General features: G+C 50.2%; 1 protein-coding gene across 1 annotated transcript in view; it reads right to left on the bottom strand.

The window, feature by feature from the left end:
- FBXL16 (F-box and leucine rich repeat protein 16) overlaps nucleotides 1-14711 on the bottom strand; it is a 72842-nt gene that overhangs the window by 17675 nt on the left and 40456 nt on the right. The window contains exon 2 of the mRNA XM_084641316.1: nucleotides 5741-6459. Within this exon, the coding sequence (XP_084497442.1) occupies nucleotides 5741-6445 (705 nt within the window). The 5' untranslated portion in view covers nucleotides 6446-6459. The remainder of the gene's footprint in view (nucleotides 1-5740; nucleotides 6460-14711) is intronic.

Here is a 14711-nt window from a genome sequence, read left to right as displayed (position 1 = left end):
AGAAGGACCATTACATCATCTAGTCTGACCTCCTGTACTTCACAGGTCACTACATTCTACCCATGTGTTGAGCACAATAACTGGGGTTAGACTAAAGCTTTTCAGTTCTCAGGAGACTAAACTACTGTGTGCCACGGGTGCACCAGTGCTCAAGGCCCCAGTAATGGTAGGGAATTGTTTAGGTGTGACATGCCTGGATGATCCTAGAAAGCAACACATGCCCCACGCTACAGAGGAAGGTGAAAACCCCCAAGGTCCCTGCCAATCTGACCTGGGGGAAAATTCCTTCCTGACCCCGACCTGGAGATCAGATGGACCCTGAGAATGAGAGTGAGATACACCAGCCAGCATCTAAGAGAGATAATTTTTTGTACCGCCTCAGAGCACTCTTCCAATCCATGTGGCTGTCCCATCCCCCGCTGTGGCCAATCCCTGCTGCTTCAGAGGAAAGCACACACACAAAAAACCGCACCCCAAAACCCAGAACACACCTGGCCAATTGTTCATCAAGCTACAAATCCTTCCTGAGCCCTGCAGGTGACTGGCTGAAGGCCTCAAGTATGATATTTCTCCTGAGCGGCCTCTGAATCTCAGTTATATGCTGCAACATAAAGATGTGAAGATCCTAGCCTCTCCTTGGTTAGTCTCCAGCCCACCTTCTTCCCTCCCGCCACCCTTCCATGCTCAATTCCTGCCTTTTCTTTTCCTGTGTCACCTGTTGTTTGGCCATGGAGCCAGGCCTGTCCTGTTATGTATCCTCTTCCATTAATATGGCTCATATGGTCTTAGACATACAGTGAAACCTAGTGAAAATGAGCCCCACTGAACCAATGCAAACACTTCCCCCAGGACTCAGGGGGCTACCCTCTCTCAGAGCCTCTGCTCTGCTGGAGACATTAGGCACAACAGATTAACAGAGGACCCTGCCAGCAGTCCTGGGTTCTGCCCCCTGTGAGATCCTTGAGACCTAAGCTCTGCTGGAAAGTGATACGCCCCCTCAGCACATCCTGGTGGAGTTTGTAACACCTAACTTTAGGAAGACCTGTGTCGTGGGGCTCATGGTGCATACAAGCTCAGGCAACTATACCAGTGAAGTTTATAACCTCTTGGGGCACTCTAACCCAGGCTGTCTTACACCAGAGGCATGCCTGAGTCCTGTAAGGACTGCACGTGAGGCACAGTGGGTGTTCTAAGCACCCAGAACAGCACGTGGAACTTTCAATTTCCATGAGTGCAGCTGACAAAAAAACCCTGGTCTCCACTTAAAATGTAGGACAATATAACTATGGCCCTCCAGGGTATGAAAAATCAGTGCCTTTCAGTGCTGTAGCTACACGGACCTAACCCCTGGTGTACACACAGCCACTCTAGGTCAATAGAAGAATGCGTCTGTTGACCTAGCTAGTGTTGCTCGGTGAAATGGTGTTTCTACAGCAAAGAAAAATCCCCCTCCATCTCAACAGAAGCTTGTTAAAGTGAGAGAGTATGTTGGTAATGCTCACATGCTCACAGATGTCTCTCAGCGACAGTGAGCTCTGTGGCCATGTCTACATTACCGGGTTATACTGGCATAGCTACAGTGACATAACTAAGCCACTATTGTCTCCATAGTGTAGACATTGTCACAGAGGTCACTGCAGCTGAAAAATATCTGTGAGCATGTGAGCATTACCAGCATACTCTCTCCCCATTTAACAACAGCTAAGAAAATCCCCAGACCAGCGGTTCTGACCCTGCGGGCCACATGCGGCCCAATTAGCACATAGCTGCGGCCCAGACCAGCTGTGTGCTAAAGTCTGGTCCACATTTCCTGGGTCTGCCAGATTCCTCGCTGGCAGGCATGGGGGGGGGGGTTCGGGCTGCCCTGCCACCCGGTGGGGTTGGGGCTGCCAGCTGGCCCCGTGGGGTTAGGGGCCTGAGGTATGGGGCAGCCACCCAGCCCCGCAAGCTCTGGGGTCCAGGACAGCCACATGGTGGAGGTCTGGGGTCAGGGCAGCTGGCCGGCCCTGCAGGGTTGAGGGTCCGAGGCTGCTGGGTCCCACATGTTTGAGGGTCCGTGGTCTGGTGCAGCTGCCCAGCCCTGTGAGCTCCAGGGCAGCTGCCCGGCCCCAGTCTGGGGCAGTTGCGTAGTGGGCATCCAGGGCAGGGGTCCAGTGCACCCCATGTGGCAGGGGTCCGGAGTCAGGGCAGCCGGCCCACCCCGTGTGTGTGTGGGGGGGGGGTCTGGGGCTGCCGGCCCACCCCGTGGGATCCAGGGCAGCTGCCTGGCCCTGCAACCTCTGGGATCTGGGGCAGCCAAGCAGCGGGGGTCCAGGGCAGGCAGCCAGCCAGCCAGCCCTGAGTGGCAGGGGTCCGGGGTTGGGGTCCGGGCTGCCGCTGCCTTGCCTCCCAGCCTCTGTGGCCTAGGAGGTAACACTTTGTGACCCACATAAGTGGCCCACAATGTGTAATAAGTTGAGAACCACTGCCCCAGACTAAAGCTCTCTGTTAAGGCAGAGACACTGTCAGGAATATATTGCCTTCAAAACAACACGTAAAACACAAATGCTTGATGTACACACCTGAGCCTCCAACATAACATTAACTCTGCTCCTGGGTCCCCACCCACATACCACCTAGACGTCACAGTCCTCTTCATTCACACTTCCCCTGTTGGCTGTAGCTCACCACCATCCCCATCCAGACACTAAATTCTAACCAGCAAACTATCCATCCACCACTCAGGCTAGAGCATCACCTTTCTCCAGCCTGCCCTCCTGCTACAGCCCAGATGTGAAGCCTTGTCACACCTTGACCTTCCCATGTATCCCAGTGGTCACACCCTGCCTCACCTTGCCTACCATCTCTGCTCTGCAGTCAATCCCATGTGCTTGAGGGAGGGATGGAGGAAGGGGGAAGGCCTTCTTGGGACCTCCAGCAAGATGTCATTTTAATGTCATCCTGTATCCCCTCCCTTTGGGTTAGTCACCAAGTCACATGATGCAGGCTTAGGGAGCCAGGATGCAGCCAAAGGATCTCCCCTTCCTCTGCCTGGGTCCTGCACACTGCTCTGGCAGCAGCCACTCTGGCACTAGGGGGCACCAGCTTACAAATCTGGGGGACTCTTTCCAGCATGGCACTCATATCCCAAGGTTTACCATCTTGTAATCCACCCTGACACCCTCCTGATGGGTGGAAGAGATTCCCTGCCCTGTAGCTGATGAAGGCTGGAAGACTGGGAATGGGCTTTACCAGCACACATCTACGGAGGGCTCTGCTGGAATGGATACACACAGCAGGGTGGACTTTCTGCTTATGGAGCATTGATGAGGAGTCTCCTGGCTGGAAGGGCAGGGGAAAATGGGGTTGAGTTAAGGTTAGCCTTGAAAATGTAACTACACCTTTCCTGTGTGTGTAACAGCAGTGTATAGAAAGATGATAGTATCCCTATCCCTTCTTGTGGTGCTCACCATGCTCTCCATTTTAGATGCCACCAGAAACCAGCCAGAGCAGCAGGATGGACATAGCTAGGCCCGGCATGCTTGTGTATGGTTATTTGGAACCTAACTGTGTGTCTGTGATTGCTTTATATTATTCTTGTTGTGTAAAGAGCAAAAGACACAACAATCCTGGGGGCATTGAGAATTTTGTCCAGCGGTGCAGGTATTGGGCCAAGACTCTGGAGACCTGGGCTCTATTCCCAGTTCAGTTGGATGACCCCTGGGCAAGTCACTTAACCTTTCTGTGTCTCAGTTTCCCCATGTATAAAATGGGGAGAATAATACTTGCCTCCTTTGTACAATGCTGTGGGATATGTGGATGAAAAGTCCTGCAGAAAAGCTAGGTAGCAATATTATTATGGCCAGATTGTTTTAAAGGGCAATGGAGTAAAGGGTCTTTACTCTGCGCTGTCAAAGGTTTGTGCCCGGGGACAGATTTCACTTGGAATGCAGCAAGGAAGTGGAGGAGAAGATGGGGAGTCATAGAGTTTAAGGCCAGAAGGGACCACCAGACCATCTTGTGACAATCTGACCTCCTGTCCATAAGTCCGCTGACATCACCCAGCACCTGCACACTAAATCCAACAACTGAACTCAGCCCAAAGGATTACAGCTCATGGGAGACTAAAGGATTATGTGTCACAGGCAGAGAAAAGTGGGGACTGAGGTGTACCAATGCACAAGGCAAATGGAATGGCAGAAAAATGATTAAGTGAGATGCATCCAGATAATCCTGCAAAGTGACCTTCACCCACATGCTGCAGAGGAAGGCAAGCACTTCCCAAGGTCACTGCCAGTCTGACCTGTGGGAAATTCCTTCCCAACCACACACAGGGTGATCAGCTAGACCCTGAGCACATGAACAAGAACCAGCCAGCCACACACCTGAGTGAAAGAATTCTTGGTGCCACCTCAGAGCCCTGCCACTCTGGCTAGTGTCCCATCTCCAGCTGTGGCCATCAATGATACTTCAGAGGAAGAAGATCAACTCCCCACCTCAGCATACATTGGAAGGGAAAAAAAATCCTTCCTGGCCCCTGCAGGTGCCTGGCTAAAACTCTGATGCATGAGCTTTTAGGAAGATAAGCCAAAAAAACAGAAGTGAGTCCCAGGGCTGTTGAGTCCTGCCCCCTGGGGAGAATGAGGGGATCTCAGCATGGGGGCCTCGCTCACCTCCTTAATGCAGAAGTGCTGCTGAGTGCGGAGACTAAGGAGTGATGAGTCTGTGCCCTGTCCATAATGATCCACTCAGGCTGACTCAGTTGCCTGGGGATGAATGTTGTATCATATCATGCAGGCTTTCTCAGCTGGATCCCAGACCTCAGTAGGGGGCAGCGAATCTAGTATTCCAACTCTGAGAGAAGATAGTGAGGCGGAACTATGGGAATGGCTAAAGGAAGCAATCTCTTTAGCTGACACAGATCTGTTTAACAAGCTCCCAGCCTCCTAGGGAAGGGAAGAATCATGGGAATTTGTAGCCAATATATTTGGATACAAAGCATTCTGTCTGGACTGTGGCTACAGAATTAAAGGAGCATGTTTTCTCTTGCACTGCACTATGGCAAGTGAGAGTCCGGGCAGCGTAGGCAGAGAATCACACCAGCAATCAGAGTGGTGTTAGGCTGATCTTGTGGGTAAGGCACTGGCCTAAACCTTAGGTCAGGTGGATTCAATTCCTCGCTCCACCACAGCTTTCCTATGTGATCTTGGACAATTCACTTAAAATCCCTCTGGGCCTCAGCTGCCCATACATAAAATGGACATAACAACACTTCCTTCCTGTCTCTTGCCTGAGATTCTGAGCTCTTTGGGGCAGTGATGGAGTATCTATACAGCACCTTCCACAATGGGGCCCTGCTCACAGTTGGTACCTGAGGTGCCACTTCTGTAATAACAACAGCCCAGCTGTGGTGCGACTGACCCAGAAATACCATGCTTAGCTCACCAGAGAGAGATTGGATGGAATTCAGACCCCCAAAGAGAGGTAGGATTGTTTCAGGGTCACAAGGAATAATGGGATGGAATTCAGCAATGGCAAATGAAGTGAGTTCTATGGGGCTGTGGAAAAGGCTTCCTAGGAAGCACTGGGAGCACCATCATTTGAGACATTTCAGACCAGACTGGAGAGAACTCTAGAAAACATCCTATCAGGAAGAACCCTGCCTTGCTCCCGGGAGCTGGACTGCAGTGAACAGGAGTCTTCCATCACTCAGCCGCATCTCGGTGGTTCCCGGTAGCCAGACTGGGGGCAGGAGACCTACCTCGAGCCCTGCGTCCGTGATGGTCGATCTCTTAAGGCTCATGGACTTCACCCCTTTCTTGGACAGGGGGTAGTTGTCAATGAACTCACAAATGTCCAGGTCTGAGACCCCCACCAGACAAAAGCTGTCAAAGCCCCGGACAGCAAAGCCCTGGAGGTTAACAAACTCCTTCTCACCGCTGGGCAGAGTGTTGTAGAGCTCTTTGGTGTGCAGCACTGGTGTCAGGCCTACCCAGAACTTGGACTGGTACAGGACCCGCCTCCACACCTTACACACCTGGGCCAGGACACATTTCTCACAGGCTGAAAAGTACCAGAACAAGCGGTTGAGGATCTTTTCATCCACAGCAAGCTGCCTTTCCGTGGGGGAGCCAGGGAGCCTCTCTGGGGAGGGGTGCTCATTTCTCAGGGAGGCCTCACTCAAGTTCAGTCCCACCATGGAGGTGCTGGAAGGGGACGGCACCCCTGCCAGAGTCGCCAAGGACAGTGGTGATGCCAGACTGGGTATGGGAAGGTCACTGTGATTGGGTAAGGCTGGGCTGATGATAGCAGGCACGGAAGAAGGCTGGCACAGCCGGTTTTTCACTGCTGGTGTCCCTTTGGTGATGCTGGCAGAGCCAAGTCCATTGGGCTGGGTGGGGATCTTCACCAATCCATTCCGGGGTAAACATGGGGGCTTGGTGTCACCAGTACTCTGGTTCGACATCTTCTACAGTCACTCTGGAACACAATGGGGAGAGGTTAGGGGGCAGTTCTCTCTCCCGGGTGCCTCTCTGGAGACCCATTGGGAGAGGGAGGAGCCTGAGATGTACATGGAAACCAAGGGCAAAGCTGAGATGCAAGGCCAACTGAGTCTAGAGGTGCTCTAAGAATCTCACCTTGTCCTGCCCCCTCCCTGTGTACTTTACATCTCCAGAGACCCCCACTGACCCTGGCCTTAAATGCTCCATCTGGTCTGCAAATGGTGGGGCTCTGGCCCAGGGGGCAGTGTCATTCAGTGGACCTGCCACTCCAGGGCAGTTGGGATATTAATGCTCCAGGACTGCAGTTACCTGGCTGAAGCTCTTAGTTAAAAAAAAAGGCCTGAACATGCAACTGATGCCCAAAGGAGAATGGTTTTGTAGGTAAAGGCTATGGCTGAGAGTCTGGAATTCGGGGGCCCAGTCCTGCCCTGATTCACACAGTGTGCAGCCTATCTCAGATTTCCTATGGCATCCATCTCAGTGGGCTCTAAGCACTGATTTGAATTTCATTGGGGTTGCAGAGGGTGTAGATTAGGGCAGTCCATGTATCTGAGAATGATATAGATCAACAGCTTGACCTTCGCAGCTGAGAAAGCAGTGTGGTCTAGAGGTTTGAGCACATCCCTGGAACCACTGAGGTTCAGGCCAAACACTCTCATTTTGGTCTTGAGCAAGTCACCTTTCTGCCTCAGTTTCCCCCTGTAAAACTGAGATAACTATAACTGGTAGGGATGTATCTGATTCTGGCCCTCTGTCACAGTAATAACAGGCATGTTTCATTTTCACAGCACTTATAAGATTCACAATCCACCCAGAGAGGTACAGGAGTGTTATTATTCCCTTTCTCAGAAGGGGAAACTGAGGCAGAGAGGTTAGGTGATTTCAGAAGACACCAGTGTGAGTGTCAGGATTAGAACTCAGGTTAGGAGTTCTGCCAGTTGACACCAGCCCTGGATCTGCCTCCACAGTGCTAGAACCATAACATTTCAGCTGCGCTACATCAAATAACACTGTAAGTTGTCATCTGCCCATCACCTCCCACAAAGCAAGGTGGCTCCAAGACTGTCAAAAAGGAAGTGCTGCAGAAGAGCTAAGGTCATTAGAGGGATGAGGGTACGCTGACCCTAGATAACACCATCATCACTCATTGCAGGAGGCCCCTCCATCAAGAAGGAACTTTTTCTTTCTGTCCCTTCCCGGCTGCATCACTCACTTGACCATCAGCCCTACAGTGCGAGTCACAACTCTGCAACAAAAGGAACAGGGATTCCATGACTGTAACTGCACAGTGTAGGGATCCCTAGAAGGAAACATGACGCCTTGTTCTATTTCCACACACAAGGGGAGCTTGAGTGGGAATGGGACAATCCGTCTTGCAGTTTTACTTTCAAACTGCAGCAATCCTGGGTCTCCAGACAAGCCAATCTTCTCTCCCTGTGGCACATGTTTATCCCAGCATGTGCCACTAGAGGCCGCCATTCTCCTCTGTATATAAGCAGACCCAGTGCAATTCAAAAGGTAAGGATGGGACAATAACATGAATCTCTAAATCTGGTGTGTTTGTAGTGGAAGGGGTGAGGGCAGGGGTGTGTGGAACTCTGAAAGGCCTCTCTCTCTCTCTCTTTCTCTCTCCTTACATGGTCCTCCTCACTGTCATATCTGGAACCAGCACACTGAAAACTCAGGAGCAGACTCTTTCTTTCACTGGCAAAAGCCATGATATTCAAAAGAATGCTTGCCTCACCATCCTCAACTCACCTCGATGAGACCACACGGCTCTTTGGCTCTGCACCAGCACCACCACAGCACAATGGGGTGTAATGCTGGGTGCAGAGGGGGTACTCCTCCCTCTGCCACCCTCAGGCAACCTCGCTGACTCAATGGGATCCCTCAAGAGGGGAACTCAGGGCAGAATCTGGCCTAAAATCAAACAGTCTTTCCTTCCTCTTTACAATCAATGGAAGGCAGCACTTTAAATCCCTTTAAATAGCTCCATGAATGCAAAGCATCAACATCTTCCATTGATGTAAACATGGCCTTTGATCTTCTTGGGTTGGAAAGCAGCACCCCTGTCTCTTTGTTATATGTTTGTACAGTGCCTTGCATACCAGTGCTAAGGACTACTGTAGTCCACACAATAAATAATAGCATTCTGAAGACTTCATTCCTGGTACAAAATAAATCTGTAGAGGAATAGGGATAGGGTTAGCACAGTTTGATGCTCTGGAGGGTGTGGGGTGGGCTGTTTAACTAAGATCTGATCCTGCTCCAACTGGAGACACTGGCAAAACTCCAATTGGGCCTGATTCATCTATACCAATGCACAGTAGGTGTAAAACACTAGAGGTGAAATCCTGACCCCCACTGATGTCAATAGGAGCTATGTCATTGACATAATGGGCTGGGTTTTCACCCTCTATCCTGAATTATTATTTAACCCAAGGCTCTTCACACCACTCTGGACAGTAACCTTAACGTGGGTGTGAATGGAACTGACCCCACTTTGCCCCTCTAGAGCAGTGTCAAGGGGCTTTAGTATAGATGAGAAGCTGGCCCTATCCTTCTAATTTGGTAGCATTTTACACCTATCTTACAATTATATAAATGCCTGCCCCAGGTGCGGGGGCGATGGAGAACTGGGACCATTGACGTATGAATGTTCATAGTTGTATTAGACACAATGAAAATGTATATGGGCTATGAACCATCATGATTCAGGGCACCAGCTGAGTCCCAGTCATGTTAATGCATAGCTGTCCATCAAGAGCTTTCTTGCACCTTCCTGGGGGCAGCTGGTATTGGTCACTGTCAAAGAGTGGATGTTTGGTTCGATCTGTTATGACAAGCCCTATGTTCACTGGGCGCAGGATGGGGGCTGGATGCTGATCCCAGCCCTCCTTCATTGTAGGAATGTGTGTGTCACAGGAGAACAGGAGCAAGAACCCAGGGCAGTTGGATTCTCAAGTGGGGCAGCTCAATAAGATGAAGGCTGGTGAGTAGCAGCTGGTGAGAGAGGACTGCAAACTGAACCTTGTTAAAAGGTATGAGAGGGACTGCTGCTGCATGTGCTCCTAGCACCTGGAGGCATCGTGCCTGCCCATTGTTGTAGGTGGCTAAAAGCGGCAGTGGAGCCCGGAGTTGGCTGCCTGTAAGGTTTGCCGAGTGTTATTCTGCATGCCAATCATCCTGTGTGCATTACAAATGAATAAACAGGTATTCTGTTTAAAAATCACTGTAATAGGGATTGCATGGCTAAGGTGCCAGACAGTGCTTGGGAGAGGGGTGAGGACAACATGGCAACAACACTTTGTAACTAAAAATTGTTGTTTCCAGCCAAAATCTTACTTTAATTTGCCCGCAATGCATTAACATGGCCAGAAGGGAATTTCCTTCCTGACCCCAAGCGGCTAATACAACTATGAACACTCCAATGTCAATAGTCATCGCCCCGCACTTGGGGCAAGCATTTACATCATTGCAAGATAGATGTAAAATGCTACCAAATTAGAAGGGTAGGGCCAGCTTCTCATCTACACTAAAGCCTTGTCTACACCACAGTGTAGATAAAAAGTTATGCTGCTTTAATTAAACCACTGCTGCCTGCCCACACTATGCTCCTTGTGTCCGGAGCAGAGCACATCCACACTAGCAGCTCTTGCATCAATACAAATGCACTCACTGTGGGTAGGTGGCTATTCCACTGTGCAACTGGCCACAGGGTGGTTTGGGAAGGGTTTGCAATGCCTCATGGGACAGTACAGTGTAACATGATGCAGATTTCTCAAACCCATCATTCCATGGGCTGTCTACTAAATTGTCAGCCACTTTTCAACTAAAGTGTGTCCGGGGAGGGGGAGGGAGGGTGTGATAGGAAGTGTGTGTGTGGGGGGAAGAGACGGCAACAGAATGTGTGTTGGGGAAGTCTGTGTATTGGGGGAGAGTGTGTCGGCTTGCTGTCTCTTTAAGTTCAGACAGCAGCCTGAGCAACCAATCCTGGGGGAGGGGACACTCCCCCACATCAGCCCCCGGCTTTGCACAGTACAGCAGTTTCTCCCCCCTTCCTTCCGCCCTCCCTCATCCCACCCACCCCCTGCAGCAGCAGCCCACTCTGTCTGCATATGGTTCTGTGATTCCCTCCAAGTTCTCCCACAGCCTCCTCAGCTGCTGGCAGTGGCATCCTCAGCAGCTCTGTGAGCCCTCCATGCTGAGGAATGTCAAAGCTTCCTGGAGTTTTAAAAGAGGAGGGGTATGTGACAAGTTCACCCCTCCCCGCCCCCGGTGCCACCTGGAACTGGGGTACTGCTGAGCCCTCTGACTCAGCAGCCTAGGCTCCCTCTCCTGCTGTGCTTCTGTGACAAGCTGTAGACATGTTCCTAGTCTTACACTTTCACCAGTATACACACAGGTAGGGACACACCCAGCTGCAGTTACATGCAGGCTCTCTGACCAGCCACTGCATGTGAACCAACCATAGAGAAGCTACAGCCAAAATAAGCCCCAGCTTTCCAGCCAAGGACCCCAGAACAATATCATCCTGCCCTGGTCCAAACCCCAACCAGTATTAATTTATTATTCAGTTCTCCTCCCACACAGTGTAGAGAGGAATATGCAACAGCCCCTCTGAAGTAAGATTCCCACAGACTTCACTCCAAGCTCACTGCTTCAGATAAAGCAAAAACAAGTTTAGAAGATAGACTTTAAGTGATTATAAGTGATAGCAAAGAGATCAAAGCAGATTACCTAGCAAATAAACAAAAATGCAACCTAAGATTAATATACTAGATGGACTGGATTTGAATTAACAATCTCTCACCCCAACTGATTACACAAATGGGCTGCAGATTCTTAAACTCAAGCTACACTTGCTTTGTAGCTTGGAATCCCCAGGTCTTTCATACACCAGCTAGAAATCCCTTTAGCCCAGGTCCAGTACTTTCTGCGTTCAGTCTTTGTTCCTTGGATGTTTCCAGGAGTCTTTTTGTGTGGGGAGTAAGAAACAGATGATGTCACTCCCTGCCTTATATAGCTTTAGAATATGGCAGGAACCCTTTGTTTCAAAACTTGGTTCCCAGATCAGTTTGTGGGAAAATACTGACTTCCCAAACATGTAGTCTGGTCCCATGCCCTTGCAGTGTTATAGCAGCCATTGCTTACAGGTTGGCCAAAACACCCACAGGAAGGTTAAGCTATTCCACAGTCCATAGTCTTTGCTGATGGGCCATCAGCACTGTCTGGCTTCTTCACTGTTGTACCTGAGAGGCTGGCTGTGGGTGTTTTCCAGAGTAAGCCCATTTGAAATACAGATCTCTAGTCAATAGTCATAACGACAGATACAAAAATGATATATGCATACAAATAGGATAATCATATACAGCAAATCAAAACTTTTCCAATGACACCTCACGTGACTTATTGTACAAAATGCATCATAATTATGCCATAACCATATTATAATATTACTATGACAAATATGGGGTGCAGTGTCACAGGGTGCATGCCTGCAGAGCAGCTGAGTTCAAAACAGTGAGTAGAGGGGGCACAATGGGCATCATGGAATACTGGGGAAGGTCAGTTATGTTGACATAACGAACGGTAGCGTCTACACTGGCTCTTTGTTGACAAAATTTTTGCACAGAAAGCTCTATGCTTCTCGTCAAGGTGGTTTCATTTTGTCACCAAAACCGAAGAGTTTTTTTGCCAAAAGTGGCATTGCAGTATGTACATCTCCACTGTTTTGCCACCAAAAGCTGCCTTTTGCCAACAAAACTCTGCAGTGTAGACAAGGCCTTAGGTCCCTTGACACTGCTCTGGAGGGGCAAAGTGGGCTCAATTCCATTCACACTCATGTTAAGGTCACTGTCCAGAGTGGTACAAAGGGCCTTGGTTCAGATGATAATTCAGGACAGAGGGTGAAATTCCAGCCCCATTAAGCCAATGACAAATTGTGTTCAATACAGCCAGGATTTTGCCCCTAATATATTACACCTACAGTGCACAGGTATAGATGGATCAGGCCAATGGAAACTTTACTACTGACTTAAGTGAGAGCAGGATCAGGCCCTATATGGATAAACAAGCTCAGTAGCTCACCCCACCTGCTGTGCTCATGTCCGTTTTTAATTCATTTAGCACCAGATGGATTTTGTAGCAAGCAAGGTTCAAAGAGGATGGAGCTAGGCTGTTCTCAGTGGTGGCAGATGACAGAACAAGGAGCAATGGTCTCAAGTTGCAGTGGGGGAGGTTTGGGTTGGATATTAGGAAACACTATTTCACTAGGAGGGTGGTGAAGCACTGGAATGGGTTACCTAGGGAGGTGGTGGAATCTCCATCCTTAGAGGTTTTTAAGGCCCGGCTTGACAAAGCCCTGGCTGGGGTGATTTACTTGGGGTTGGTTCTTCTTTGAGCAGGGGACTGGACTAGATGACCTCCTGAGGTCCCTTCCAACCCTAATCTTCTATGATTCTATGATTCTAAGGTTATTAGCATGAACAAACACAGAATCAGGGCGGTTTGCACCACTGTGGGACGAGTGCATCTAGAATTTGTGATCACAAACTTATTTTAGGCTCATCCATTCAGGGAGCAGGACCATTCAGTGGGAGTTCCAGCTCCACCCAGCTTGGAATTGCAGACATGCACTGAAGCACTCCCCAATGAACATGGACCAAGAGTTGGCCACAGGTATTAATGAGAAGTGGCTGGACACTGGGTAGACTAGAGGCAATTGGGATCTGCTCATGGACACTTTGTGGAATAAATCAGAGGTTCTCAACATGTTCTTGTGTGACCCCCCCCTCTTAATAATGAGATTGACCGGTGCAACCTGCTCCCATCATTGGGCATGGCCCCACCTCTGTTCCCATGCACAGGGACCTGCCTCCCTCCAGTTCTTCATCCCCTGGCTTCACCTTCTGTTTCCTTAGGATTAGTACGGCTGTGTTAGGCAGCATGATCCAGGTGATGGAGGAGGCGTCTGGAAACCAAGAGCTGCCTAAGCCTAATCCTGGCCTGTGGTGTTCAGTCATCAACAGTTTCAACTAGCTCTTCCCAGAGCCTATTAAAGGTACAGTGCTCTACATGGCGCTCCATGCTGCATTGAGCAAGTCATTCCTCCCTGTGGCTCATAAGAACATAAGAACGGCCACACTGGGCCAGACCAAAGGTCCATCTAGCCCAGTATCCTGTCTTCCAACAGTGACCAATGCCAGGTGCTCAGAGGGAAGGAACAGAACAGGCAATCATCAAGTGATCCATCCCCTGTCGCCCATTCCCAGCATCTGGCAAACAGAGGCTAGGGACACCATCTCTGTCCATCCTGGCTAATAGCCTGTAGCGGGGTAGTTACCCCGCTCTGGTGGAAAAAGCATAGGCTGACTGGGGAAGCAGCCAGAGCTGGGGCCATGCCCCAATCAGGCCACACCTGGCCCCGTTATAAGGGCTCAGGGAGGAGCTGGGCAGAGTCTCACTCCAGCCTTGGAGTGGGAAGGACCTAGCTGCCTGGGAGCACAGGGTACCTGAAGCAGCGCAGTGCTGGGGAAGGGCAAGAGGAGCTGGGGAGCTCCAGACTGACAACTCCCCAGGGTGAGGCCTTGTTAAAGGCCTAGGGACATACTGGGATGGCAGAGGTGCAGCCCGGGGATAGGCAGAAGCAGCTGGCCCAACCCCGTTGCCTATGCTGAGTGGCCATTACAGACTGAAGTTTTCCACAGGGAAAGGGGGCTAGATGATGACTGGCAGTGGCCACTGAGGTAAGGTGGGCTTAGGGGCAGGAGGTACCCTGATAGGGGAGATCCAGAGTGTGGGGGTACTGCTGGGGCAGAGCCCTGAAGTAAAGGGCACCAGGGTCCCGGAGGGGCACCGGGGCCTGAGGCAGGCGAGACACCGGCCACCAGGAGGCGATCCGAGTGTTGGATGAGCTAATTCCCAAACAACCAGCAGGAGGCACCACGCTGGTGAGTCTTCGCATTGCTACATAGCCATTGATGGATTGATCCTCCATGAACTTATCTAGTTCTTTTTTGAATCCCGTTATAGTCTTGGCCTTCACAACATCCTCTGGCAAGAAGTTCCACATGTTAACTGTGCATTGTGTGAAAAAATACTTTCTTTTGTTTGTTTTAAATCTGCTGCCTATTAATTTCATTTGGTGACCCCTAGTTCCTGTGTCATGAGAAGGAGTAAATAACACTCCCTTATTTACTTTCTCTACAGCAGTCATGATTTTATAGA

Source organism: Lepidochelys olivacea, assembly GCF_965140295.1.
Source record: "Lepidochelys olivacea isolate rLepOli2 genome assembly, chromosome: 10".
Lineage (NCBI taxonomy): Eukaryota > Metazoa > Chordata > Testudines > Cheloniidae > Lepidochelys > Lepidochelys olivacea.
The sequence above is the reverse complement of the archived record's forward strand: the minus strand, read 5'-3'. Positions and strand labels throughout refer to the sequence as shown.